At 35.7% G+C, this 24,751-nt stretch overlaps 3 protein-coding genes and 1 pseudogene across 5 annotated transcripts in view; 2 read left to right on the forward strand and 2 right to left on the reverse strand.

Annotated features, from left to right (window-relative positions):
• Nucleotides 1-7,383, reverse strand: part of LOC21403878 (sister chromatid cohesion protein SCC2) — a 12,255-nt gene extending 4,872 nt beyond the window's left edge. Inside the window, exons 1-18 of the mRNA XM_024161123.1 lie at nucleotides 6,821-7,383; nucleotides 5,993-6,102; nucleotides 5,018-5,154; nucleotides 4,817-4,913; nucleotides 4,457-4,713; nucleotides 4,000-4,107; nucleotides 3,744-3,855; nucleotides 3,410-3,506; nucleotides 3,129-3,315; nucleotides 2,553-2,984; nucleotides 1,951-2,477; nucleotides 1,667-1,877; nucleotides 1,530-1,580; nucleotides 1,255-1,413; nucleotides 989-1,156; nucleotides 494-793; nucleotides 256-408; nucleotides 3-136 (exon numbers count right to left, since the gene is read on the reverse strand). Of these exons, the coding sequence (XP_024016891.1) occupies nucleotides 3-136; nucleotides 256-408; nucleotides 494-793; nucleotides 989-1,156; nucleotides 1,255-1,413; nucleotides 1,530-1,580; nucleotides 1,667-1,877; nucleotides 1,951-2,477; nucleotides 2,553-2,984; nucleotides 3,129-3,315; nucleotides 3,410-3,506; nucleotides 3,744-3,855; nucleotides 4,000-4,107; nucleotides 4,457-4,713; nucleotides 4,817-4,913; nucleotides 5,018-5,154; nucleotides 5,993-6,102; nucleotides 6,821-7,095 (3,515 nt within the window). The 5' untranslated portion in view covers nucleotides 7,096-7,383. The remainder of the gene's footprint in view (nucleotides 1-2; nucleotides 137-255; nucleotides 409-493; nucleotides 794-988; nucleotides 1,157-1,254; nucleotides 1,414-1,529; nucleotides 1,581-1,666; nucleotides 1,878-1,950; nucleotides 2,478-2,552; nucleotides 2,985-3,128; nucleotides 3,316-3,409; nucleotides 3,507-3,743; nucleotides 3,856-3,999; nucleotides 4,108-4,456; nucleotides 4,714-4,816; nucleotides 4,914-5,017; nucleotides 5,155-5,992; nucleotides 6,103-6,820) is intronic.
• LOC112095413 lies at nucleotides 7,300-9,591 on the forward strand. Its single transcript, XM_024177353.1, has 4 exons — nucleotides 7,300-7,311; nucleotides 8,253-8,645; nucleotides 8,728-9,153; nucleotides 9,235-9,591. Exons 1-4 carry the CDS (start codon nucleotides 7,300-7,302, stop codon nucleotides 9,589-9,591), a joined length of 1,188 nt encoding a protein of 395 aa, XP_024033121.1.
• A 1,048-nt stretch (nucleotides 9,592-10,639) lies between these two features.
• Nucleotides 10,640-11,552, forward strand: LOC21403879 (annotated as a pseudogene).
• A 325-nt stretch (nucleotides 11,553-11,877) lies between these two features.
• Nucleotides 11,878-14,356, reverse strand: LOC21403880 (F-box protein At5g39250). Of its 3 annotated transcripts, none has more exons than XM_010091318.2 (2): nucleotides 14,123-14,331; nucleotides 11,878-13,061 (listed from the first exon to the last, which is right to left on the reverse strand). In XM_010091318.2, the coding sequence occupies exon 2, from the start codon at nucleotides 12,970-12,972 to the stop codon at nucleotides 12,223-12,225; it is 750 nt and encodes a 249-aa protein (XP_010089620.1). In that variant the 5' UTR covers nucleotides 12,973-13,061; nucleotides 14,123-14,331; the 3' UTR covers nucleotides 11,878-12,222. The 3 variants fall into 3 exon arrangements, 2 of the variants coding, with proteins under 2 accessions (XP_010089620.1, XP_024016910.1); XM_024161142.1 differs by lacking the exon at nucleotides 14,123-14,331 and adding an exon at nucleotides 13,168-13,226; XR_002901565.1 differs by lacking the exon at nucleotides 11,878-13,061 and adding an exon at nucleotides 13,269-13,347 and having other exon boundaries at nucleotides 14,123-14,356.
• Nucleotides 14,357-24,751: the final 10,395 nt, after the last annotated feature.

Raw genomic sequence — 24,751 nt, forward strand, 5'->3', positions numbered from 1 at the left:
GCCGAACAATCATGTGCTTCAAGTCTTGTTCTAGTTCTTCAACAACACTTTGAGGTAACTTTCGAAGCAAGGGAAGAACAGAATCAATTATATAGATTACGCTCTCCAATAATTTTGCCACCACTCTATTGTCAGACTGTAGAGGAAAAAGTGTGTCACAGATCAAGCTCGCCAACCATCTTTACTGAAATGAAAATGCGTATTTTTACTCCATAACATGCTCCCAAATTAGACATGAATTAAAATAGATCTCACCTGACTCTTAAGATACGGCTGAAGAGTGACCACAAACTGGGACGGGTCGGAAGACGGTGCACATAGAGTTGGGTCCACAACGCAAAAAGAATGCAAAACCAGCACGTACGGGAGTGCACGCTCCTCTACTTCCTGGCTACTCATTTCCTCTACCTGACAAGAGAATTTATAAATGTAAATTTTTTGATCCAAAACCTCCAAAGGTTGGGGTGTTTAACAAGGAAAAAGGCAAGAAGACCTGCAATATCCTTTCCAATAAGCACTTGCACATTAACTCGCAGCGCTTGCGGACTGACGCTAGTGATAGGGGGTTGATCCCAACAGCTTTAGTTGATTGTGGGAAAAAATCAAGTGCTAAGTTGCGCCTAATGATTGTGACAAGATATTGATGGTTTGGCATCATTCTCGACATCTCAACAATCTGCTCAGTTTTTTTCGCCACTTCCAACGGAACAGAACTACCATCTCCATAGTATTGAATTTGTGAACCTGAAGGTTCCTCAAACCAGAACTCATAAAGCGTCTTGCAAACAAGATCCTGAGAATAAAAGAACAGACCAGATATTCATATTTCTTTGTAGTTGCCTAGTTGGCACTCTTTAGATTATCATTCTTCCAATACTTTCTGAGAAAATAGTATCTTTTCTATTATCAGGGAGTCTTTTGAACACTTATTGTCTTTAGAAACACAGCTGAACCACGCCTGCCTTGAAACAAAAGCTAATTTAACTACCTGTATACTTGATTCCTCATCACCCACACGTGAGATGATTTCAATGCAAGCCCTTGTGAACTCAGAGAAGTTTGCATTCGAAGTGCACATATCACGAATAATTTTGATAGCTCGTTTTCGAACACTCACTCCAGTATCTTTGATTCTCTCTGTAACCTTCTCAAAATACTGCAAAACGTTGAAATTCAAATTTCAAAGAGATCTGAATTAACTATAAAATAGTGCATATAACTAAAACGAGATGGAAAAGGGAAATTTAGCCAAACCTTCAAACCAACATCAGGATGCGAGGCAATGTGTCTGCCAACAAGTTCCAATGCTGCTTCTCTTGCAGATATTGCAGAATCACAAAATCTTCCTTCCACTGCCGACTGCACACGATTGTCACAAAGTACCTCTGGATCAGCTTCTACAATGATACTGACCTGCTCATTATATTAAGCAAGAAAAGGGAGTAAAAACGTGTCAATGAACAAGCAGAAATAATTCTTCTATTTACCATTTAAACGCTCAGAAGTTCACAAGTGAAATTTCCACTCACCGCACGTAAAGCCTTGGCCCTTATTACAGGAGAATTCTCCCTTAAACTTCCCTGCAATTGAAAATTTTGTGAGAGTAAAACTTTTGCTACCTTAAAATAAGGCAATACAAAAGAAGGCAGTTAAGTAGTTAACTAACCAGAAGCGTGTAAAGAATCTTATCCAGCCCTCTGGAGAAAGAGTTATTTTGCCCCAGCACTAAAGTAACCTTCTTGACCGTCTCCCTTGTCAATAATGAAGATATGATGCCAGAATCCCGCACTATTGCTTTTGATTTCAGTCTAGCAAGGTAGTACGTCAACTTCTGCTGTGATTTTGGTTCATCTTTGAACCACACGCAGAGATAAAACCTACATTTACATGCATAAGTACAGTATGAAAGATGAAACCAAATATCAATCAGGAAATTCAACGATGACGCACCAGCGAACAAAAAGATGAACATCATCAGCCGAACTAGCATCTTGAAGGTGATTCAAAAGCAATTGCTGAACAATCTCTACTTCTGTAATTGGGAAAGAAGATTCAGGGTTTTTGTCTTTCTTGTCCTTTGTCCCTTCTTCTTTACCTTGCGACTTGCAGAAGGATTGCAAAACAAGAAGTTGTTTTCTACAAAGGCAAATCTGACAATACCAGCCCCGGTTAGGAACTTCTTCTTCTCTTACTCCCATGCAATCAGCATGAAATATTCTCTGACAGCCTTGGCATACAAAAAACAATCTTTCGATCCTCCCTTCCAAACAAATAGAGCATGTATCTTTTGGATAGCTCTGCTCAGTCCCATCTTTGCTACCCAACTCCTGTAATATCCAGAATTTATCTCTGCTGCAATCTACAGCGTCACGCTTCAACCTTGCCGCAATTGTACCTAGAATATCAATGGCCATAGAGCGTACAGCAATGTCCTTACACTTCAGCCCAGCATTCTGGAGAAGCAAGACACAGAGAACCTGCAAATAAACTTTGCCTCAGCACAAGAAAATCGAATTAAAAGGAATACAAAACCATATGCTATAATATCTAACCTGCAGAATCGTAGATGAAGCAGGATATTCTGGCAGATTCAGTGTTGTCAGCAAATCAGTAACAAGATTCTCCATCATTACTTTCAATTCAGATGCATCCTGTGATTTCACGGTAGCAAAGCGCTGAAGTACACGGGTCCAAAAGAGACAACATGCCTCAGTAGCTGCTTCATAGCATTTGGTTGGATAATTAGCATCGACTGAAACTTCCAACATCATATTACTGTTTGATGCTTGCCTTAAAGTTTCAGGAAGGTTCGTACTACAGTGAACTAACTGAATGAGTAAAGCAGTTATCATTTGAATCTGTCTCTGCTCCTCATCAGGTAGATGATAGGCTCTCAAAGCTCGCTTGGAGATTGGCAACTTATAAAGCAGCTGAAGTAATTCATCTATTACATAAGTCCGGTGTTGTGTATAAGAATAGAATATCTGTGACACCATCGATTAAGATATCAGTAACTTCAGACCAAGTAGTAGGAGTAATATATCTATAAACAAGAGTGCAAAAGTGTGTGTCCTAAGTTCCTAAGAAGCACAGGCTACCAAAGAAAAAAGAATAGAATGGATGTCTACCCCACTAAGTAAACCAATTGCCTTCAGTTGCAAGAGCTGGATATTGTCCACCAAGAATGTTGTAAAACTTGTTTTTACCAGTTGTAAGATACAACTATCAGACAACCTCTCTATCAACAACAAATCCTTGAGCAAACCAAGAATAGTGCACATCTTCTGGAGAATGGTATTAACAGAAGAAGAGACCCTGCAAATAAAGACAAGCATAAGAAACTACCTCCTTTAACACATTAACCTCTCAAAAATATTCAATGATACAGGCAAATAATAGATAAGCACACTTGTTCATTGCTGATTTCTTCGCTTTCACAGTCTTGATAGTACGTCTTCTCTTGGTTGCTGAACCAAACTCAGCATCATGCTCTTCATCATCCTCAACTGCAGGGGAAAAATGTCAAAAGCGTAGCTCAATATCAATTAAATAAAGCTGGAAAAAACAGATTAATCATGAAAACAAATTAAGCAACATATGGATAAAGAAAATCAGATGAAGAGATAAGGGCAACAGCTTATCATTTTCAAAAAATATAAAGTATACGAACAAGCTACTGCCACTTTGAAAATAGAGTAGCTAAACAGAATCCAATCTGTTCTACGAGAAATCAAAAGACCAACCTTCAAGTGCTCCATTATCAGTTGGTCTATGCAAAGCACGAAACGAAGGGTCATAAGCGCACATGATATCCATTATTTGATGCTTGGAGAACTCCAGAACCCTTTCAATGATCTGGCCAAGAAAGTCCATACTTAATCATCTTCTAAGCTCAGAAGTCATAACAATGACAAGACTGATAAAGGCACTTGGAAGAATAAATACTGGAAAATCACAGATCCTAACTAACATAGGAAGTTTACGCATATAAGCATTTACCTCTTCTTTATAAAGCTGCTTTGGCATCTCATTATGGGCCATCATTGCTAAAGCTGCATGAATGGACTCAAGTCCACAAAAGATGGACGAAATGATATCTGAATCTGACTGAAACACAGAGAAATGGTAAAGGTAAAGCAAAAATCAACATCCTTAACTTTGTATAAAATGTCAAAAACTTGTACAACATAATACATCAAAGCGATACGCCGACAAAACCATAAAAAGGTGAAAGATAACAAATTACACGAACATGTGTTAGCTTTCATACTTCAAAAATAAATGGAAAGAATAAAACCATACACAAAACACACATCTATGAAATTCTTGAAGCTCACGTTACACTTCAAAACTTCAAGGCAATCCAACAAGCTAAAGAAATTTTTAAATGGTTGATAACAAACGTGCACTATGAGCTTCATACTGCAGCTTTGAAAGATAATACAAAAAAACTTACATGTTCACAATCGTTAATGGACAAGCCTTCAGCTCGATGTATCTGATGGTCCAAAACCCTTAAAACTCTAACAAGAATATCTACAGGGAGCAAATGTAGAAGTCTCTTTGCACGAATAGAAATTATCTCATTTACAAGGATTCTCAGATCAGAAAGAGGTATTGATAACCACTCTGCTTCATCCCGATCATCATTATCTATTTCAGCTCGGCTACAAAAGTTCTCTACCAACTCACAAAAGCTCTCAATAGCGGCATCTAGAAGAGAATTCCCAAAAGTAAATTGTTTTTATTAAAAAATTGGGGAATTAAAAAGTTGATTGAAATTGTAATTTTAAAAACCAAGACCAGCTAGATCAACCTTGAAGCTCGGTGGGATCAGGTAAAACTGCTGTTGAAATGTTATCAGAAACTTTCTTCTTGGCTCTTGATTTTCTGGAAGATGACGTAGATGTGTCCTGTAATCATGTCATCCAGATTAGCAATGAAGAACTAACCCAAATATAAATTGCTAAAAGTAGACATATATGAATGTGTGTCCTTAAAAAAATTGTACTCGTACATTAGCAGGGACATTATTAAAGTGATGATTATGAGTTGCACCATAATCCTTATGAGAATGACTTGTAATAGGTATACTTGGCTCGAAAGGCTTCTTTTCAGGAACTGTACCAACAGAGATTTGCTCCTTGATATGACCTGAGAAACTTGAACAGTGCAAGAAACAATAAGCACATAACGCCATATATGTTTAAAAAACTAATCATGATACCAGAAAGTGGAGGGAAAAAGAAACAATAGAGTAATGTTCAGAATGCTGATTATTGATATATAATGGACTCTGGATGTGCACATTTTGGTTTGGCCAAGCCCTGATGCTTAATTTTATGAGATCCATTTCGTTTTAAAGAATGCTTGAACAAAAGCAAAATAGAAAACTTAACGAGATGAAATATTCAAAAAAAAAAAAAATGCTAGGAAAAGACAAGTTACATGCAAATGAGTCAATACATGTTTGCAGACCTGACTCGGGTGTGGAACCAAAACAAACTCATTCAAATATGCCATAAGTAAAATCTACTAATATATTTCAGAAGAACAAGTTCAATCTCACTTTTATCAATCGATTTCACTCCCAGAACATAAGCCTAACCATCTCTACTTGACAGAGAATAATCCAAATATGAAATGCCAAATGAATCAACCATTCAATTTTAAGCTTCCATCTCTTTCAGACACGAATTAGAAAGAGGGAAAATTGTTGGGGAAAAAATGTCACCTATGACTGAAAGATTGTTAAAACACCAAAATAGTGCTCTTAACATAAACATTTCACGAAAAAGGAGGGAGGACAATGTTTATTCAGAGTTTTAAGAATTCAAACTGGAACGTAAATTTCCAAAATTAAAATTGCACCGCCCTGACACATCACCAGAGCGCAATTCAAAGTAGAGGCTGTAAGCCTGAAACAAGTTAAAATACAAATATCGAATAAACAGCTAAATGCAGCCAAAATACAACCAAATACTTTCTTTACCTGGACCGTTGACATTGAATGCTTCTGAATTGAATCTAAGAACTTCATCGTGAAGATCTAAAGGCTCCAGATAACCATACGAAACTTCCTGGGGAGCCTCTCTAAGGTTCCTGCACGCGACACAAGATATGAGAAAAACTCAAAACACCTGACATGTCACCTGGTCATTTTGTTAAAAACGAAAAAGATCTAGATGGACTGAATCAAATTACAAAGCCCTTTTAGCATCCGTCTTAAATTTACTGTCAGTTAGTCTACACTAAGATCCTGAATAGCAGTTGACTAAGAAGATTCTAAAATCCCCAACTCAATCACCACGCAACTCTATCAACAATGCTGACTAAATACACTTCAATACACTAGCTAAAATATGAAAAAAATAAATATTACACTTCAAACCACATAAATTAAGTTACTGAACAAAAGAAAAGAATAATTGAAAAGAATTTATCTTCACGTCATTCAGAAAGCAGTAATTCATATTTAAGTTGTTTTCCTTAGTTTATTAATTCAATATCTCGATTTTAGCTACTGTAAGCAATCGATTTTTCGATAACTTTTTTGAAAATAAAAGCTATGATTTACTTTGCGACAAAAACTACCAAATTCACATGCAATAGCACGCAAAGGCAATCAGGTATATTCAGATTTCAAATTACGCGTAACCGAACAAAGTTTAATTCCAAATACTTAACTACATATAGGAACAAATTTACCCGCGAATCAAAATTACATTTCCGATAAATGCACCTAAACATGTACTCAAATTTCAAAGTAGAACTTAAATGTTAGAATTAAGACTAACAGAATTAAATAGCGAACACTTACAAGTACGAGACATCGGTTTGTCGAAGCAGATCAGCAATCCTACCAGACTGATTGAGAATCTCATTGCGATTCAACGACCACAAGTAATTCCGGCTCGAATCGTCGAACAACCGTAGCTCCGGGTCGGAAGCGCCGCAGAAGACCGGAAGCGACGGCAGAGGCAAGCAAGACGCGACCTCCGAGTGTATCGTATTGGAGAGACCGATTCCGCGGTGGTTCCATAACGCCGGACCGGAACCGGAGCTCGAACCGGTCGGGTCTTGATGATAACTCATCTATTATCTAGTTAACCGGTGAGTCCCCAATCGGCGCCGGCGAGGGCATGGACCATGGAGGAGTCGCTTCTCGCGTAAATTGGGGGAAATCTAAGGAGATTTATCGGAAAATTAGGGTTTTTTCTCCCTCGCAGAGTGGAGAGAGATAACGGTTTGGAAGCCCTAGAGTGACAGATTTGGGAACAGAAAAATTGTGGGAAGCAAATGGCGGGGAAAGTTAGCAAATGGAAAAATGGAAAAAGAAAAAAAATAAAAATTTGTGCGAATTTTCGGGGGAAGATGAAAGGGGATTTGGGGGCTGGGATGGGAAAAAATAAAATGGAAATCCAAATTACGGAAACGCCCTTGGATGAAGATAGTTTTGCTACGTGGTAGATAGCTTGCTTGGAAAGACTCAGATCAGAGCGGTAAAATACAGATTACACGTTTACATTGCTGGGGAAGTTTCGCTCTTTTTTGCGGGTTTTTTTTTTTTTTTTTCTTTTCAGAATCACTCTTTGCCATTTTTTCAAATTTTAATAATTAAATGAGAATAATATTTGTACCATAAATTTTAACTATTTTCATATCAGGCCCTCAAGGTTTATAATTTATGAACTAAGGGTCCGTTTAGTTCGTTGATTCGAGTTTTTAATTCGAATTAAGATGTGACTTTATGTGATAATTTTTTACTGTAGTAAAAAAATTAAATGTGATTATTTCTTAGAGCTTTTTATTATAACAAAACTTAAATTTTAAACTCAGATCGACGAAATAAACAAGACCTAAGTGATACAGAAAAACTTTTGAATTATAAGCTAGATATTTTGGTTTATAAACTTTTGAAACATTCTAATAGAGTACCCATATATAAAATCATCCCAAATTAATCCTTTCATCATTTTTAAAAATCTCCATGAAAATAAGAAATGCAAAACCCATTTCACTATGTTCACTTAATGTCTCGTTCCCTTTATGAATTTGACTACTTCACTCCCAATTACTTTTGAGGGGGCAATATCAGGGAGCCTTTCAAGGCATCCAAATTGGAAGAAATGAGCCTCATATTTCTCATGCCATATTTGTGGATGACACTATCCTATTTACTCGGGCGTCGAAGAGCAATGTGGACGACCTAATGCAGTGTGTTAAAGCGATATGAATCTTGGCCGGGTCAGAAAGTAAATTTGGACAAATCCTGTGCTTTCTTTTCCACTAACACGATTCCTTCAGTCAAAGAAGAAATTCTGTCGGCGTTATGGGTGGGTGAAGCAAAAGGAGATGAGCGCTATCTCGGGAATCCTTTGTTCGTTTCAAGAAATAAAGTCAAGGATTTCAGCTTTTTGAAGGAAAAACTATGGAAGAGGCTGGAGGGTTGGAATGCGAAATTTCTCCCTCGTGCGGGTCGCACCACTCTTGTTAATGCGGTCGCCCTCAACATCCCGTCTTATTCCATGTCCGCATTCCGCATTCGTCTGTCGCTTTGTCAAGAGTGGATGCCACGGTCACGAGATTTTGGTGGAACGTGGAAAGGGGTCACTTCATGGCTCTCAAGGCGTGGTATGAGTTATGTAAGCCTAAAGGTAATGGGGGTTAAGCTTCTGGAGGTTCCAAGGCTTCAACACAACGCGTATTTCTAAATTGGCGTGGAAGGTTGGGGCAAATGAGCAATCTCCCTGGGTGTCCCTGTTAAGGGAGAAATATTGTAGGAGTGAGGATTTCTGGTCTCGTCCGGTTAAGCATGGAGATTCCTATGTTTGGCAAGGCATTTTGAAAGCTAGGGATGTTATTCAGTCGGGGGCGTGTGTAGCCATTGGAGATGGCATGAGTCAGCATATTTGGTTCTCTAGCAGACGGACTCTCAAAGTGGACAACATCCAAAGTGCTGATATCAGAGATTTTATTTCTTGGCTTCTTTCCAAATCTAAGGAACCAGGATTTGAAGACTTTCTGTTGTTCGTGGGCTGCACTTTGGACTGCATTTGGCGTTGGCGAAATGAACTGGTCTTCTCTGGCGGTCGTTGTGACGTCTCAACCATGATCTCCCAAATCACAAGGTGTTTGCAGAGTCGTCCCAATGTTTTCAGCAAGAATTTGACCGGGGCTGGTAAGGATTCTGCTTCTTCTTAAGGTAGTCATTGTGAAGGCATCCCTGTAAAGTGGCCTCCACCTCCTATTGGGACCATTGCTATTTCCGTTGATGCCTCGGTTGTGGAGTGCAAGGTCGGACTGTCAGCTCTGGCTAGGGACCATCAAGGTGAGGTTATTGACATCCTGGTTGGCCAAAGCCATGTTGACTTGGTGCTCGAAGGAGAGCTTAAGGGAATTTTAATGGGTGTCCGTCTAGCCTCTGAGAAAGGTTGGTCTGCAGTGATAATTCAAAGCGACTGCAAGATGGCTGTTGACGCGCTTGTGAGCAAGGAGAATCCTCCTCACTGGTTGGTGCGTGGATTGTTCAGTGACGTTTTAAGTTTGTCTAGTTCGTTGGTTTGTTTAAAGTTCTTTTTATATTCCTAGAGTACGTAACCCGGCGGCTGATGCCTTGTGTGCTTGGGTCAGAATTTTGTCTTTCTCTGGCCGAGTTTCACTAGGGGAGGTCTCTCCCCCCCCTCAGTGGTGACCCCTGATCCTCCTGCTTCTCAACAAAAGTATTTATTCAGCCAAAAAAAAAAAATTGAGGGTATAATTTATAAATAAACTCAAAATACATGGTATAAAAAAGTAAATATTCCAAATATATATATATATATATATATATTGCTGGAGCAAACATACTTGAAAAAAAAATGATCATTTGCATGGATCTTATATTAAACACAAGAAGTCAGATACTGATGTTCATTGAGAGATTAATATTTCATGCGTTACATTTGGTACCTTCCAGAGTCCATAAAACCCAATTGTTATGAGTCCGTTTTCTTACTCTCTGAAGTCCCAGAAACACTACAAAAGGTTAGAATCAAAATCTCACTAAAGAAAAGCTTTCTTTCTCTATTCTCTTATTGCAGTTGAAGATTTACTAATTGAAGAAGACAGCAAAAATGCCAAACAAACACGCATCTATATTCTATAGTGATCAATTCTATCCATTTACAAGTTATTCACAAGGTTCATAAATTAGAGAACATCATTATGAGGAAACTCAACCATAATACCACAGTTTTTGACCTGTCTATCATTGTTTTGTGCAATTAAAATTTTGTTTTTCCAGTCCATTTCTTGCATAACGCCTGACCAACTTGACTAAAATAGTACTGAGTAACCAAAATATTTGCTATACTAGCCATATCTATTGTAATACGGTAAGTAATAACTTTCCCTGGATGGAAGAATATTCTCTAGCTGAAATTAATGCTGGCTCTTAATTACTTACTTGTGATATGCTTCATTTTTCCTTATCTGTGGTTTTAATGGCTATATGGTATCTGTAATTAATGAAAATTACGGTGACATTCTCTTTTTCTTTTATGACTCTTTTCTGCTTATAAATTAAATTCTCATTAACCTCGTTCATTTCACATAGATACAATATTAATTATTGTTCTCTCATTATAATAAAAAATTCATGGCTCGGTCTTACATTTTGATTGCTCTGTCATTGTTCATTACTCTCTTGATTAATCAGAAAACATGCAAGGAAATCACTACTGCTCTTGAGATGAATGGTTGGCACAACGTGCATGCAACGTTTTATGGTGACATGAACGGTGGAGAGACCATGCGTAAGTGAAAAATTCTTGTCTCATTACAATACTTATAAACCATTTTTCTTAATACTTATAAACCATTTTTCTTATGTGTAACCACTGAGGATTATAGAAATTTATTTCCTGTTGTTCATGTTGAATTATTTCATTCGACAGAGGGAGCTTGTGGCTATGGTGACCTCTTCAAACAAGGGTATGGTCTTCAGACCACAGCCGTAAGCACCGCACTCTTCCACGAGGGCCTAGCTTGCGGTGCTTGCTTCGAAATGATGTGTGTCGACGATCCACAATGATGCATACCAAATGCTGGCACCACAAGAGTGACCGTGACCCACTTCTGCCCTCCGAATTACCAGAAACCGGATGGTAACTGGAGCAACCAGCCGCTGAAACACTTTGACCTCTCCATGCCAATGTTCACGAAGACGGCGCGCTACAGGGATCGTACCAGTTAGCTACCGCCGGGTCCCTTGCAACAAATAAGGAGGATTGAAGTTTGATGTGAAGGGAAATCCTTATTGGGTACTTGTGTTGGTGTACCATGTCGGAGGTGCTGGTGATGTTTGTAGCGTCAATATCAAGGGTTCTAATACTAGCTGGCCGCCGATGTCTCGCAATTGGGGCCAAAATTGGCAGACATCAGTGAACTTAGTAGGGCAAAGTCTGTCATTCCAAGTTACTACCAGTGATGGTAAAGTTCTCTAGTTTGACAATGTTGCGCCGGGAAATTGGCAGTTTGGCCGAACCTACGACGGAATGAAAAACTTTTGAATACTAATTCTTAGCAATTTTAAAGGCTAATGCTTTTGATTTAAGGAAAATGATTTGAAAAAAATAATTTCCTACTTGTACCATATGAGGCGCATGAGAATTAGAAGAAAAACAAATGATTGTATTTGGCTTCATAATCAAACAAATGATTGTATTTGGCTTCATAATCAACCCCTTCTCCAAATAAAATACGTTTTCTTTATACTTATATCCGACATATCAAATGCAGGACAGGCAGTCATTGTACTGTATTTCAAACCTTTGAAACCTTGTCATGTTGGACTAAAAGAGAATCAGAGACATTCTTCGGCGCAACGCTCTAAGAGAAGTAGAAACAGTGACATCAAATTTATGCAAAGACAATATACTGTTACAGAGCTTAAATTTCAATACATAAACAGTTCATAGATTGCTCCTTTTTCAGGTAGATGAAATGCTTACAGAATATGCAACACACTTAGATACAACAATAAAGATGTTCATATTTAATTGGAAAAGAAAAAGTAAAATAGTATGTACAGACATGGAACATTCATAAATAATAGAGTTGGCACAATTCTCCTTTAGCAGCCACCACATGCAGGAACAAGAGAAAAGAAAGACATTAATGGTAAGACCAATGTTGGTGGTGACTCTTCCCTTCTCTTCATGGTCTATACAATTCAGTTCTTTACTTCCAATCAAGCATGTCCAATAGCCACAAAACCTCTTCCTTGGAGTTCGCAGCATCACAGAAATCCATTTGAATCCCAAAAACATCAAAAACACCTTCGCTTCCGTCGTCCATGAAAAGCAAAGAAATCCATGCCCGGATGCCGGAAACAAAAGGGTAGACAGGTGAGAAGTCAAGGAAGTCAAATGCCATGGCCCTATATGCTGACCGATCAACATAATCAAATACAGATTTATTGATTACACAAGCAACCATATTGGAATCCTTGCGCTCAACAAGCACAGAAACGCTCACAGTCTGGCTGACTGGAACAGTGAATCTCGGCTCAATGGGTAGAGTCATCTTGTACTCGGGGCCATCAATATGAAATCTAAGCTTGTCGCAAATTCCTGATGGTGGGATCTTAAAACCAGCCTGTAGGATAGGGCCTGGAACCACTTCAGAGAAGAGCAATCGATCTTCAGTCCAAATGTCTATATAAAAGTCCAAATCATCAAAGGAAATCCTTGGAGGGGGAAGGATTCGACTCTGCTGGCGCTTATAAAAAGTTTGATACAGCTTGTAGTAGGTCACTGTGGGAGGCTTAGGTTTCTTACAGATTGACGGCCACCTCTTGGCACACAGACATTTCCAAAAGTAATCGTCCAAGGCTACATCCCTCCACTGCTTACACACTGCCATGCATGAAGCGAGCTCCACGCCTTCCAATAAAGGGAAAACAGCCTTTAAAACTTCTTCATTTGACATTTCCAGCTCAAAAGCAAGAACTCAGAAAAAGAGAATCTGATAAAGCAGCTAGCATGACATTGAGCGGCAAAAAAATTTGGAGGAAGAACCTGTTGAATAAGAAACATTGAGAAATATTCAAAACACAAAAAAAGTAACCTCTAAACAATAGTGACCTCTTAACAATTACTCCAACCAAGATAAAAATGCATAGACCATTATTATAAGAAGTATGGAGATGCACACTCCACCAAAATCAAACACAGAACTAGAACGTTGCAGCAGAGTTCAAATAATTATTTGTCTTAATGAATGCCTGTTGTAAAGTTTGTTCGGGAAAAAAGTTGGATTCTTGATGGCTATTCATCCTTATGGAGATCAGCTCGCTAACGTCATCTAGTAAAAAAGCGAAAATCATTGACAAATTAGGCAACAAGACCAATAATTCATACACTATCTGCGTGATTGTACACCCAAAAACAAAGATACAGTGTAATATTATTAGGCATCAATTATCATTTGAAATCTGTTTGATCTTACAAGTTTATTTACTAGACCCATAAATAAAGATTAAGAATTCATTACTCCAAATGATAGAACAAACCAAGATCACAACCCCACATTTCATAGACAGAAGAATACCTCAACACTTGATATGCATAACAATTCCTACTTGATCGTTTAAGCTAATAAGCATTCAAAGAAAGCAACCCAAATTTAGTGGCGAACAAAATCAAATCAACAGTTGGGGTGGCGTAGAGCAATCAATATTATCAGTTGAAAAGTCAACACCATAACAGCGAACAAATCAAACTTCCCATTAAAATAAATGACAGCCAAAGATATATTCTCATTTTGTTCCAAAATTTTACCACTGAAAGTTGAAAAGAAAAAATGTTATTCTTAGAAAGCAGAGCAAAAAGAATGCATTTCAATTTCTAAAGCCAATTTCAGCGACCAAGTTATATAGGCAAATGATCAGACATCAAAATTATAACAACTAAATATAATTGATTAAGGTTAAACGAGAAAACGATGAAAGAGTCCATGTAGGATCCACTATACACGGAGAACATAATATATATATATATATGTATAATATGTATATATATATATATATATATAGAGAGAGAGAGAGAGAGAGAGAGAGAGAGAGAGGAAGAGGACGAACCCTAGATGCTGCCGAAGAAGATGATCAAGTTATTGATAAAGAAGGGAGGTCGGAATTAAAGCAAAACGACGGAGGTTCAAGGTTTGAGTACCTTAATTCTCGACGGAACTAGTAAAACCCTAGACTTTATTGCAATTGAGAGACCGGAGAGATATTATCGTAGAGTCCATGGAGAGAGAAGGATGTAACAGAGAGAAAGGTAAAGTTTCTAGAAACGGTAGTTATAATTTTACTATTCACACATCCATTTTAATTATTTTTTTTATTACAAAAGACGCTCACATAAAATGATAAAAAAGACAATTATGATAGATTTAATCACATGGATTAATTTTATTATAAAAATAAATTAATGATATTTTTTTCTCTTCACACACCTCACATTTTATATTCCCAAATTACAAATAATTATTATTTTAAAATCTATAATAAAACTTTAGTTTTTACCATTCAAAAATTATTCTAAAAATTTACATACAGGCATGTTAATTTTTTCTTTACTATTTATTATATGGTGATTTGCCTTCTCTTCCTTTTGCTTTGTGTTTATTTTTATGTCTACTTGTTTTTTATTCTTTTTTCGTTTTGTCTTTTTTATCATACCTCAATGATATACTAATTTTGTTGCCGTTATGTATTGGTTTATTTATCAATTTTTATTTTACTTATAGAAGTTAATATTTAAATAATAAATTAAATAAAATGATGGATGTGAAAAAAATGAGATTATCAAAAATTAATAATCTTATGAAAATAGTTGGGGTAGTTTTGGAATAATACGGATGTTGATTACGCCCAAATATGTACAAAAATAAGCGGTCAATTATAGCATAATTAGGACCCACGAGGAGGTAATAAAATCAAACAAAAGAGATTAGTAGAACAAAAGCGTTAGAAAAGTAAGCAATCAAATAAAAAAAGAAAAGAATGCTTTTGTAGTTTTAGAGCAATTGAATTTAAAGATAATGCAATTTAAAATGGAAAAAATTCAATAATAAAAAGTGGTAAGGCATTGAGAATCATCCATATGCTTTGTTCAGCTATTTGGATTTTGATTCATAAATTAACTCAATTGAAAGTTTCATATTCCAAACAATCAATCGGAAAATAAGATTTGAAGAACTTGTGAATAAAAATGTATTCGAGTAAATAAAATTCTTACATTTAGAACTATAAAAATTTATCTTATAAGAAATCTAAAAGCGACAATATACCTCGGGGTGATATTGTAGTAAAAGACTACTCATAAAATAATGCATACCAATATATAATACCATGCAACAATCACATAAAAAGAGCTTGACTAAATTTATATAAAAGTTGACAATAGAATATATTGATATGAGGAAGAAATATGATAGAAGAAAATTATTTACTCAAATGTATAAAACTTACAACCATTAGAAAATTAAAACCCAAACAAGCTCATTACACATATAATTCCCATAAAATTCTAAAAAGAAAGTATGAGAATAAGAACAAGACAATGAGAAAAAAAAAGTATAAGAATTTAGGCTAGAAAATCAGTAACCTAATACACTTCACAAAGTCCCTATTTATAGAGTTTTTAGGGCATGTGAAAAAACACTCATCAAATAAAAGAATAAAGGGGCATTTTATCCAAATAAATTAGATTTACAAGGATTAATTCTGGGAGTGAATGCTGAAATCATCCCAACGGAACAAAATGGAACGCTGGCTGAAGAATCTCAAACGGGTGGGACACGTGTGGCACGAAAAGAGGCTGAGAGGAGAAAACTGCCGACAGAAGCATCAAATCTGACACGTGGCACGCGCTGATTCGCGGAGAAGAAGAAATGGCCGACTGCTGCTCCCGTTAGGGACACGTGGCGGGAATTGATTGGGAAGCTGCTGCAACGCGGGACCCACGCGGAGAAGAAAGGAAAACCGGGTGACGCGCGCATGGAGGAGACTCGCGTAGGGGGAAGGGCGGTGCGCGCATGCGCAAAGGGAACATGTGGGTCCCACACGCCTGCGGCGCACCAGAAAATGACACGTGGCAGAGATTGGGACTGGTGCGGCTTGGACGGCTAGACGCGGCTCGAACGGCTGGCTGACGGGCTAATGGCCTATTTCTTCTTTTTTTTCTTTTTAGTTTTGGCCCAAATACCTTATTTCCCTACAAAATAAATTAAATTAAATTAAAATTAAATACTTTCACATAAAATTAATTCAACGAAAATATTTAATTAAAACTTAATTTATTTAGTAAATATGAACAATTTAAATGCATTTTCATGCACTTATCAGATGTGTAGAAAGTAAATTTAACCATTTTAAAATTATATGGGGTGTGTATTTAGAAAGAGAGTGTGGAGAATAAAAAGGGGTGTGTGAGTAGAACTACCTTTTTATAAAGAAAAAAAAATCCCCAATCAATCTTAGACCAATATTTTCTGAAAAAATAATTTAAAAAAATGGTGAAAATGACATAATCTCTCCCTCAAATTAATAAAAATAATAGGTTAATTTGACAAATGATCTCTGAGGTTTACCCTTAATTCCATTTTGGTCTCTTACTTTTTAAATATCTCATAGACTTTTAAAAAGTTAGGACCAAAGTGGGATTGAAGTTAAAACTATGGAGGCCAACTGCGTGTCAGGTAGTGCTGTAAATATGCTCAAACATATTGGGTCAGCCCACACGCTTTTGTTGTTGTTGATGATTTCACAATTCAGACGCCCTAAATTTACACCCCCTAAATACAAGATATTGTCTAAATATATATATATAAATTTTTATGCGCTTAATCGGTAGAGTGTTTCTTTACATTCATAATAAATAAGATAAATTTAAAAAAAAAATAATGCTAAAGACACAATTTATAATTATAACTTATATACCAACTCATGAAGTGTTATAATTTTATTGGTGGATGCAACCTTTTATTATTAATCAATGCTTCTTCACAATCATAGTTCAAATCAATATTTGAATTTTTGTCCGAATCTATAGATTAAACCAATAATGTATATTTAGAAATGTTGATAGGTAGACCTCTAGAGGTGGATGTCTAAATGAGACAAATGCACATGATTAAAAATAAGAAATAATCCAAAGGCAAAAATAAGTAAATAGCATTCTTATAATAAATAATTGAAATAAATAGCAGATTTTAAAAATATTTGAAATAAATAGTAATAAATAATAATTTTACTTGATAAATTATTTATTTTTTACTAATAAATAGATTATTTACCTAGTAAATTTAATATTTACCTAGTAAATTTAATATTTACTATTATTTACTTTAAATAGTTTTACCTCTTTCTTTTATCCTTTCTTTTGTTGGTTGTGTTACCAAGCCGTTGTTTCCGGCGAACTCACAACTATGATGAAAATTAAAAACGGTGATAAATGATTTCGTCAATGGCCAATGTCGATCCACGAGAGTAGGGCTGATAATCTGGATAGCGACATGACGACACGACTTGAAACCCGCACGAAATTAATGGGTTTGGGTTTATCATAAATAGGTCCGAGTCAAAATCAGGTCGAACCCGTGAAATACGATTAAATAACGTGTCATTTTCAGGTTGACCCGCCAACCCGCAATTGACATGCCATAACTTGTTTATTAAACGTGTCATATTTGGGTAACACGAATACACAACCCGTTTATTACCCATTTTATAAACAGGTTCAGAAATAAGTTAACACGACCTATTTATCACCTATTTTATAAACAGGCTCAAAAATATGTTAACACAACTCATTTTATAAATAGGTTGACAGGTAATCAACGGGTTGACACGACACGTTTATGACCTGTTTAATAAACGGGTTACTCGTGTTGTGTCGTGTCAACCCGCCAATATACAGGTCGTGTTTAGATTTTGTATTTCGACACGATTAATAAGCGGGTCGTGTTCGTGTCAAGCCTATTTGTGTCAACTGAATGGGTCAACACGACACGAACACGACCCGCTGACACAAATTGCCATCCCTACAGGAGAGATACATTGCGATCTCCTTCGTTGAGAGATCAATCTACTCGATTCATAGGAGATACATCGTGAGCTCTGAAGATTGGCTTCACAATCTATGGAGAGAAAGTCATCATTGTTAGCGCAAATCTTGTAAAAGCGTCGTCGTTTGGAGGGAAGGCCAACCATCACCGTTGGTGGAGGGAGGAGAGAAAGCTAGGGGTCGAAGACGAGGACCTTGGGCGATTAAGGCCTAGATTTGTTGCCGAAGTTCCACATATTTTGTAGATCGACAAATGATGAGTAAATTTGAGGGAGAGGTGCTGTCAGACGTGCTTGTGATTAGGCAACGATGGAGACACGTAGGCGACAACAGAGAGGTGCGTGGCGGCGATCTGATGCAGAGAATAATAATTTTTCTTTTCTTATTATCATTAACAGAAAAAAAGAAAAATATAGATTTAGTTATTTTATTATCTTCTGAATAACTTGAGTATATGAACTTGAGTTTATTAATGATTAACTATATCTGATTTGGGGTTAATTTTTATTTTTTATCCTTTGAAAGTATTTGGCATGTTTGATTCACGTATTTAAGTTAATAATTTTGATTATGAATTTAAATTTTGTGAGAGAATGGTATTAACGTGAGCTTTTTCTATTCAAATAGAATAATGGGTTTAAGTCCTAAAACCAAACTTGCCTGTTTTGTTTTAAACTTTCTTTACGTGGTAGCTTTTCAGAGTTTCCATATTCATTGTGGGCTTGAGCCCACCGTGCTATGGTTCAGTAGCATTTCTTTCATAATTGGGTTTTCCTCTAGCTCTTTGTGGGCCACCTAGTAGAATCAGGTCCTCTTAGCACAGCCCCTCGCCATTTTCTTTTGTTATCCGGGTGTTTAAGTAATATTGACAAATATCCGTAACGGCTCAAAATTTGTAACTCTTAATTTATAATTTTTGTGTTAAATAATTATACTAATAAAAAAATATTTATTAAGAATAAGAAATAAAGATTTAGACTCGTGAACTCTTAGAGGTAAATTATTCATTTTGTCTACCTGTGTTTTTGTTTGTTTATGTGCTTTATTAGAAGTTTAGAACTCACGAATACAGGGTTGATATTTGGGTTAGTGGCTGATTTTTGGCTTTAGTCTACACAATTTTTACAATAGAAGTACTTATAATCAATTATGTTTCGGTCGTCCTATAGAATCAAAGTTTGAAACATTAAATAACGATTAAAATCGATCTAGCCAACTGAAATTTGAAAAACAAAAAATTTTAGATGGTTGAAAATCTATTTTGGCCATCATTCAACGTCTAAAAATACATTGCATTGTACAATCAAAATTATTTATCGTACTATAGTTCGATTGCAATTTTTATTCGTGTTGACCATGGCTAACACACCACACTCCTCCACCCGCTACCCACACGCCCCCCCCCCCCCCCCCCCCCCAGAAAAAAAAAAAAACCAGAGAAAGTGACATTCTATGTTGTAACAGCCATGAGCGTGAAACTTCCATGTTATAGTATCAACAACATAATCAATCACCGAAGGAGCATCAATTCAAAGAGGTCTCCTTTTGATGAGATAGTTAATCCCATTGTCACAAATGCTTGAATGTGTCGGTTGTGATGTGAACATCAAGGATGCAAGAAATACTCATCAAAGTTGATCTGGAAGAGAGCCAACTAGTCTTACACGTCCATTGAGCCATTCCGGAAGAGAGCCAATTGGTCTTAAACGTCCATTGAGTCATTGCATGGCCAACTTGCATGCCAATCCAGGATACACGTGCAAGGGGGAATTTCAAGAAGTTATGTGTGTTTTTCAGCCCGGGATAAAGATAAATTGCGGATTAAGACTTGCCTTTATCATAATTCTATCTTTTTAGGTTTAAGTTTCACTTTAAACATTTAAATTGCATAATAGGCGTTTTTAAGAAAGGAGTTAGATTCAAATTCGAATTCCTTCCATAAGAGATTATCTTTAGGCGTTTTTTAGGAAGGAGTTAGATTTAAATTCGGATTCCTTCCCTATGATAAGTTTTTAGGCATTTTTTAGGAATGAGTTAGAGTCAAATTCGGATTCCTTCCCTAGGATAAGCTTTACGTTTACGTTTATCTTGTTTTTAGGTTTATCTTATTTTAGGCTTCTATCTCATTAAGGATAAAATAGGACTTTTTAACTTTTAAATCTTTTTCAGCTTGTTTTCGGCTATTTAAGGCTGAAAAACGAAAATTAATAAAAAAAATTTTATGTTTATTCACTTTGTGAGATATTTTTCCTGAGTTTTTGAAGAACTATTATGAACTTATCAAGGTTTTCCTTGTGGCGTTCACCCTTGACTTATCAAACGGATTTTCCATACTCGTTTGTGGCGTCTTCACCATACTAAGGTTCTTGCTTTGCTAAGCAATGGGTCGCGGTTTCCATCAATTCTTGAAAATCTTAGATCGTATCCCATATTTGGCTACGGATTTTGTCACATTGTTGGCAGAGTTCGTATCAAGTTGCACATAGAATCGTGGTTTTGAAAACAGAGTGCTTAGCTTATTCCAAAACCATAAGGCTTAACAAATTGGAAAAAATCACAATCGCAACAACTGTGTAATTAATGTATAATCCGAAGGAGATAGAAAAAAAAAAAAAAAAAAAAGAGAAAAGTGATTGGCCAAAGTTGTTCACGTTAGACAAAACAAGTGGGTCAAGGGGGTGGGGGATTGTGCTTACAACCAAAAAGGGGGCTTAGTGAGTGTAAGTGACCCATCTTGATAATGCCACCCTCTGCCGACCGAAAAACACGAGGAATAAAGCGCAAAACTTCACATGACTTGCAGCAACCGAAAGCCTCCCCAACAAGGTTTTTTTTTTTTTTTTTTTTTTTTTTTTTTTAAAAAAATAAAGCGCAACACTAACATATCTCTCGATCGTTACTAAAAGGACCCTCTAGAAGATGATAGGAATGCTCGCTTAAGGTCTTATAGATGAGGAGCACGTCACTCCAACCCACCGAATGTGTTAATGGTAAGGATGTGTGGGAGTGTGGTCTCACACACTAAAAATTAAGTACTACATTTAGGCCACTACATTCAATGGTTAACGAGAGAGAGTTTAAGTGAGAGAAAGTGTCGACCTAATTCAACAAAAATGTAAAAGATTAAAACTAAAAAGGAAAAAGAAGAAGAAGAAAAAAAAAGATGTTACATCACAACCATGTGTGAGTTTGTAAGAAGGGCTTTCATCATCTTGTCTTTCACATTCGTATTTGTTTCCTTCGTTTGACTTGGGCAGAAAATGTGAACTTAAGAGATGGAGAGAGTTTCAAAGTCTGCGAAAGGTACGCCCTTTTTTTAATGGATTAAAAATTATAAATTTTGAAGAATAAGGCCGTAGTTTATAAGCTTTTTGTCTTCACAACATGTTAAAATGTTGTGCACAGAAAATCCTCCACTAAAGAATACTCAAAGCATGTGTGGAAACACCACGACTTCCTTGAACAATAAAATGATTATTGTGAGAAGATTCTTGTATAAAGAGAGCTGAGAGCTTTAAGCTTAATCCCTGAAGTAAAAAACAGAAAAGGGTTACTTTTACTTCAACAATATTGCTATGCCATTTTCGCTTACCAAAATGTCTCCAACAATACAACTAATCAATCCAACAGTAGTCTCTATTTCAACCCATTTATTTTACCTTTTACAATTATGAGAGCATTATGTTCATATTCTTCACTACATTCGAGATAGAATTAGAAAACAATAATAACAACTATAAAGAATTAAGATCCTCAAAAAGGAAAAAAGATAAGAAGCAAAAGGGAAAAAAAAAAATGGACCACTTTCCTGCAAAGGTTAAATCTGGTCAATATTTTTGCACGGAAAAAGTAGCCGAGTTTTGGGCCTCCCAAATTGAATAAGATACTAATATAGTACTTCTATATGCTTAAAGAAAGTCATGTGCACTTGACACACATGTCACACATGCCGGATTGAAATGGCTAGCTTCAAAACCAAGCCTCTCCCACATGTGTATAAAATCAACTAAATCCAACTAACAATATGTTATCAATTAAACAAAGATTTATTTTTCTATTCAAAAAAGGGCAAAAAAAAAAAAAAGTGGATTGTTTGTTTATGAGGCTTTGGGGGAAAAAAAAAAAAAAAGTGCAGCCAAATGATCAGCTGCATGCAGGGAATGTGCAGAACATGCTGTACATTTCATGCTGCCTCACTGTCTCTCAAACGCTACGCTCCAAAATGGTTCATCTGCATGTGCTTCCCATGTGCTTTCTCTCTCTCTCTCTCCTCTCTCTCTCTTTCTTTCTTTCCCTTTCTTTTCCCTTCTAATGGGGCTTTGCTGGCCCATATCACTTTCACATGGACCCTCCAAGGAATCCACACTCCCGATACATGCAGTTCTCTGTTCTCCCAAGTCCCAACTCTTGCCTTTTTTTTCACCGTTTGACCATTTTGCCCTTTATAAATTTGAATTTCGGACTAGGTAGACATGCATCATCCGATTTGTTTCCATTAAGAATTGGCTTTGTCTAGCCATTAGTGGGATCATCCTAAAGCTTTTTTTTTTTTTTTTAATGCCTTGTTCTTTCCCTTTTTTGGATTATGTGGGGGTGTTTGTCTTAATTTTTTAATCCACTTGTGTTTGCTTGTACTCGGTTCTGTCCCCTCTGCTTGTCGGATTACATTTGCTGTGCTATGGATAAAGATTATCCTAGTTAATGCAACTTATTGGGTATAGTAAATTTGATTTGATTTGATTTGGATTTTCATGGGCAAAGTTCAATTTGAATTAGGTTCACCATGCATGCCTTTTTTTATGGTGGAAAAATATTTCGCCGTGTATGGTTAAAGTTCTTAAGGCTTTTTTTTTTTTATTAATTATTTTGAGTTGAAAAGTTATGGGAACAACATCGTAAAACAAATTATTATGATAATAATTATTTTTTAAGAAAAATTTTGTTTGATAATTATAATTGGAATGGAGGGTATTTTGGGAATGGGGGAATTAGACGGTCCCGAACATGCATGTGCCGTTCCAGAAGGGCAGGCTTTCTGGCTCGCAAGTTGAGCACTCTTCCCGCTTTCTCTTTTTAACTGGGATACGAAATTAGTGCTCTCCTCCATGTGAAATTACAGTAACAACCTCCTCTTCCTCTCACGAAAAAATCTGCACAAATCACAGCGCTTGGACCCCAAAACGTAGGGTCCACCATAAATGTTTCTTTGGATTTCAAACAGATTACAATTCAATGATATCTATTAAGTCTTTAGTACAAAAATTCGTGTCATGATTTAAATTATAGTTCATGATTTATTACATTATTTTTTTTTTAAAAATATACGTAAATTGTGAATGATTCTAAATCATAGTTCTGAATCTATGAACCAAACGTCCACGTACGTGTTCAACCAAACAAAAAAGAAAAAAAAATCAATGAGTGCGTTTAGAATTAATTTTAAAATGATTTTATTTTTAATAAAAAGTAAAAATGAGATTGTTTTTAGAATTATTCTGTGACCGATTCTGAAATTACGTTTAGTTGATTTTTTAAAAGATTATTTTGAGTATAATAAAAAAGTAAAATCGTGTTTATTAATTAATATATTATAATATTATTGATAAGTACTAAAAATTAAAACAGAAAAGTGAAAATAGTTTTTAATTATTTTCTAATTTCTTTACAAAAATCTTTTCATTGTTTTTGTTTTTAAAATATTTACTAAACAAACGGTTTTTATTTTTATTTTGTACTTATCAAAATATGTGAAAATTGTTTTCAAAATCGGTTTCAAACACGTTGATTATATCAATATATGTAGGTGTACATTAATTTTGTATCATGGATAATTTTTCGGACTAATCTATTAATCAGCCGACATAATTTGTACAGATGGCGTGGGATGGAAATGATATGCTCGAGTCGTTTAAACTGTTGGGAGGAAAATTGATCAGCGAAAAACTGTTGGGTGGAAAGTTATTCTTCGTTCCAACAATTATTATTTGCTTGATCTTGAAATATCTGAACCCGTTTTTTTTTTTTTAATTGGAAAATGGGAATATCTATAATATCTATAATCTATTCTACAACCTCTATAGAAGTGGGGATAACTTTTGTACTTTAACCATTAATTGAACCAATGTAAGGGTTCAAATTTACTATTTTTTCAATCTAATGGTTCAAGTTTTATCAACATGACTTAATCATTCTCACACACGTCATACTTGACTATTAATTGACTTGTTATACATTGATATTATTGATATATATACTTTTAAAATACTATTGATATTATATATATTGTTAATTTGATAATATATTAAGTATGCTTCATGTTTTATTTTATATTTTATATTAGTATGTTATATATATGTATATTGTTACTTGTTTATTTTTTTAGTTTGTATTAAATATTATATATATTTTATCTCTATAACGCTCAAGTAAGAAAAGTAATCAAATCACAAAATATTCCAACTTCAATAACTACGAAAACTCTACAACGCCCAAGTAAGAAAAGTAATCAAATCACAAAATATTCCAACTTCAACAACTAAAAAAATGTACATTTTTCTCAGGAGGTTATGATTTATTTAAAAGTGGTCGTTTTATTAAACTTTAACACATAATTAATCAAAATGTGATCATTTAATAGA

This window comes from Morus notabilis, unplaced genomic scaffold (assembly GCF_000414095.1).
Source record: "Morus notabilis unplaced genomic scaffold, ASM41409v2 Scaffold241, whole genome shotgun sequence".
NCBI classification, from domain to species: domain Eukaryota; kingdom Viridiplantae; phylum Streptophyta; class Magnoliopsida; order Rosales; family Moraceae; genus Morus; species Morus notabilis.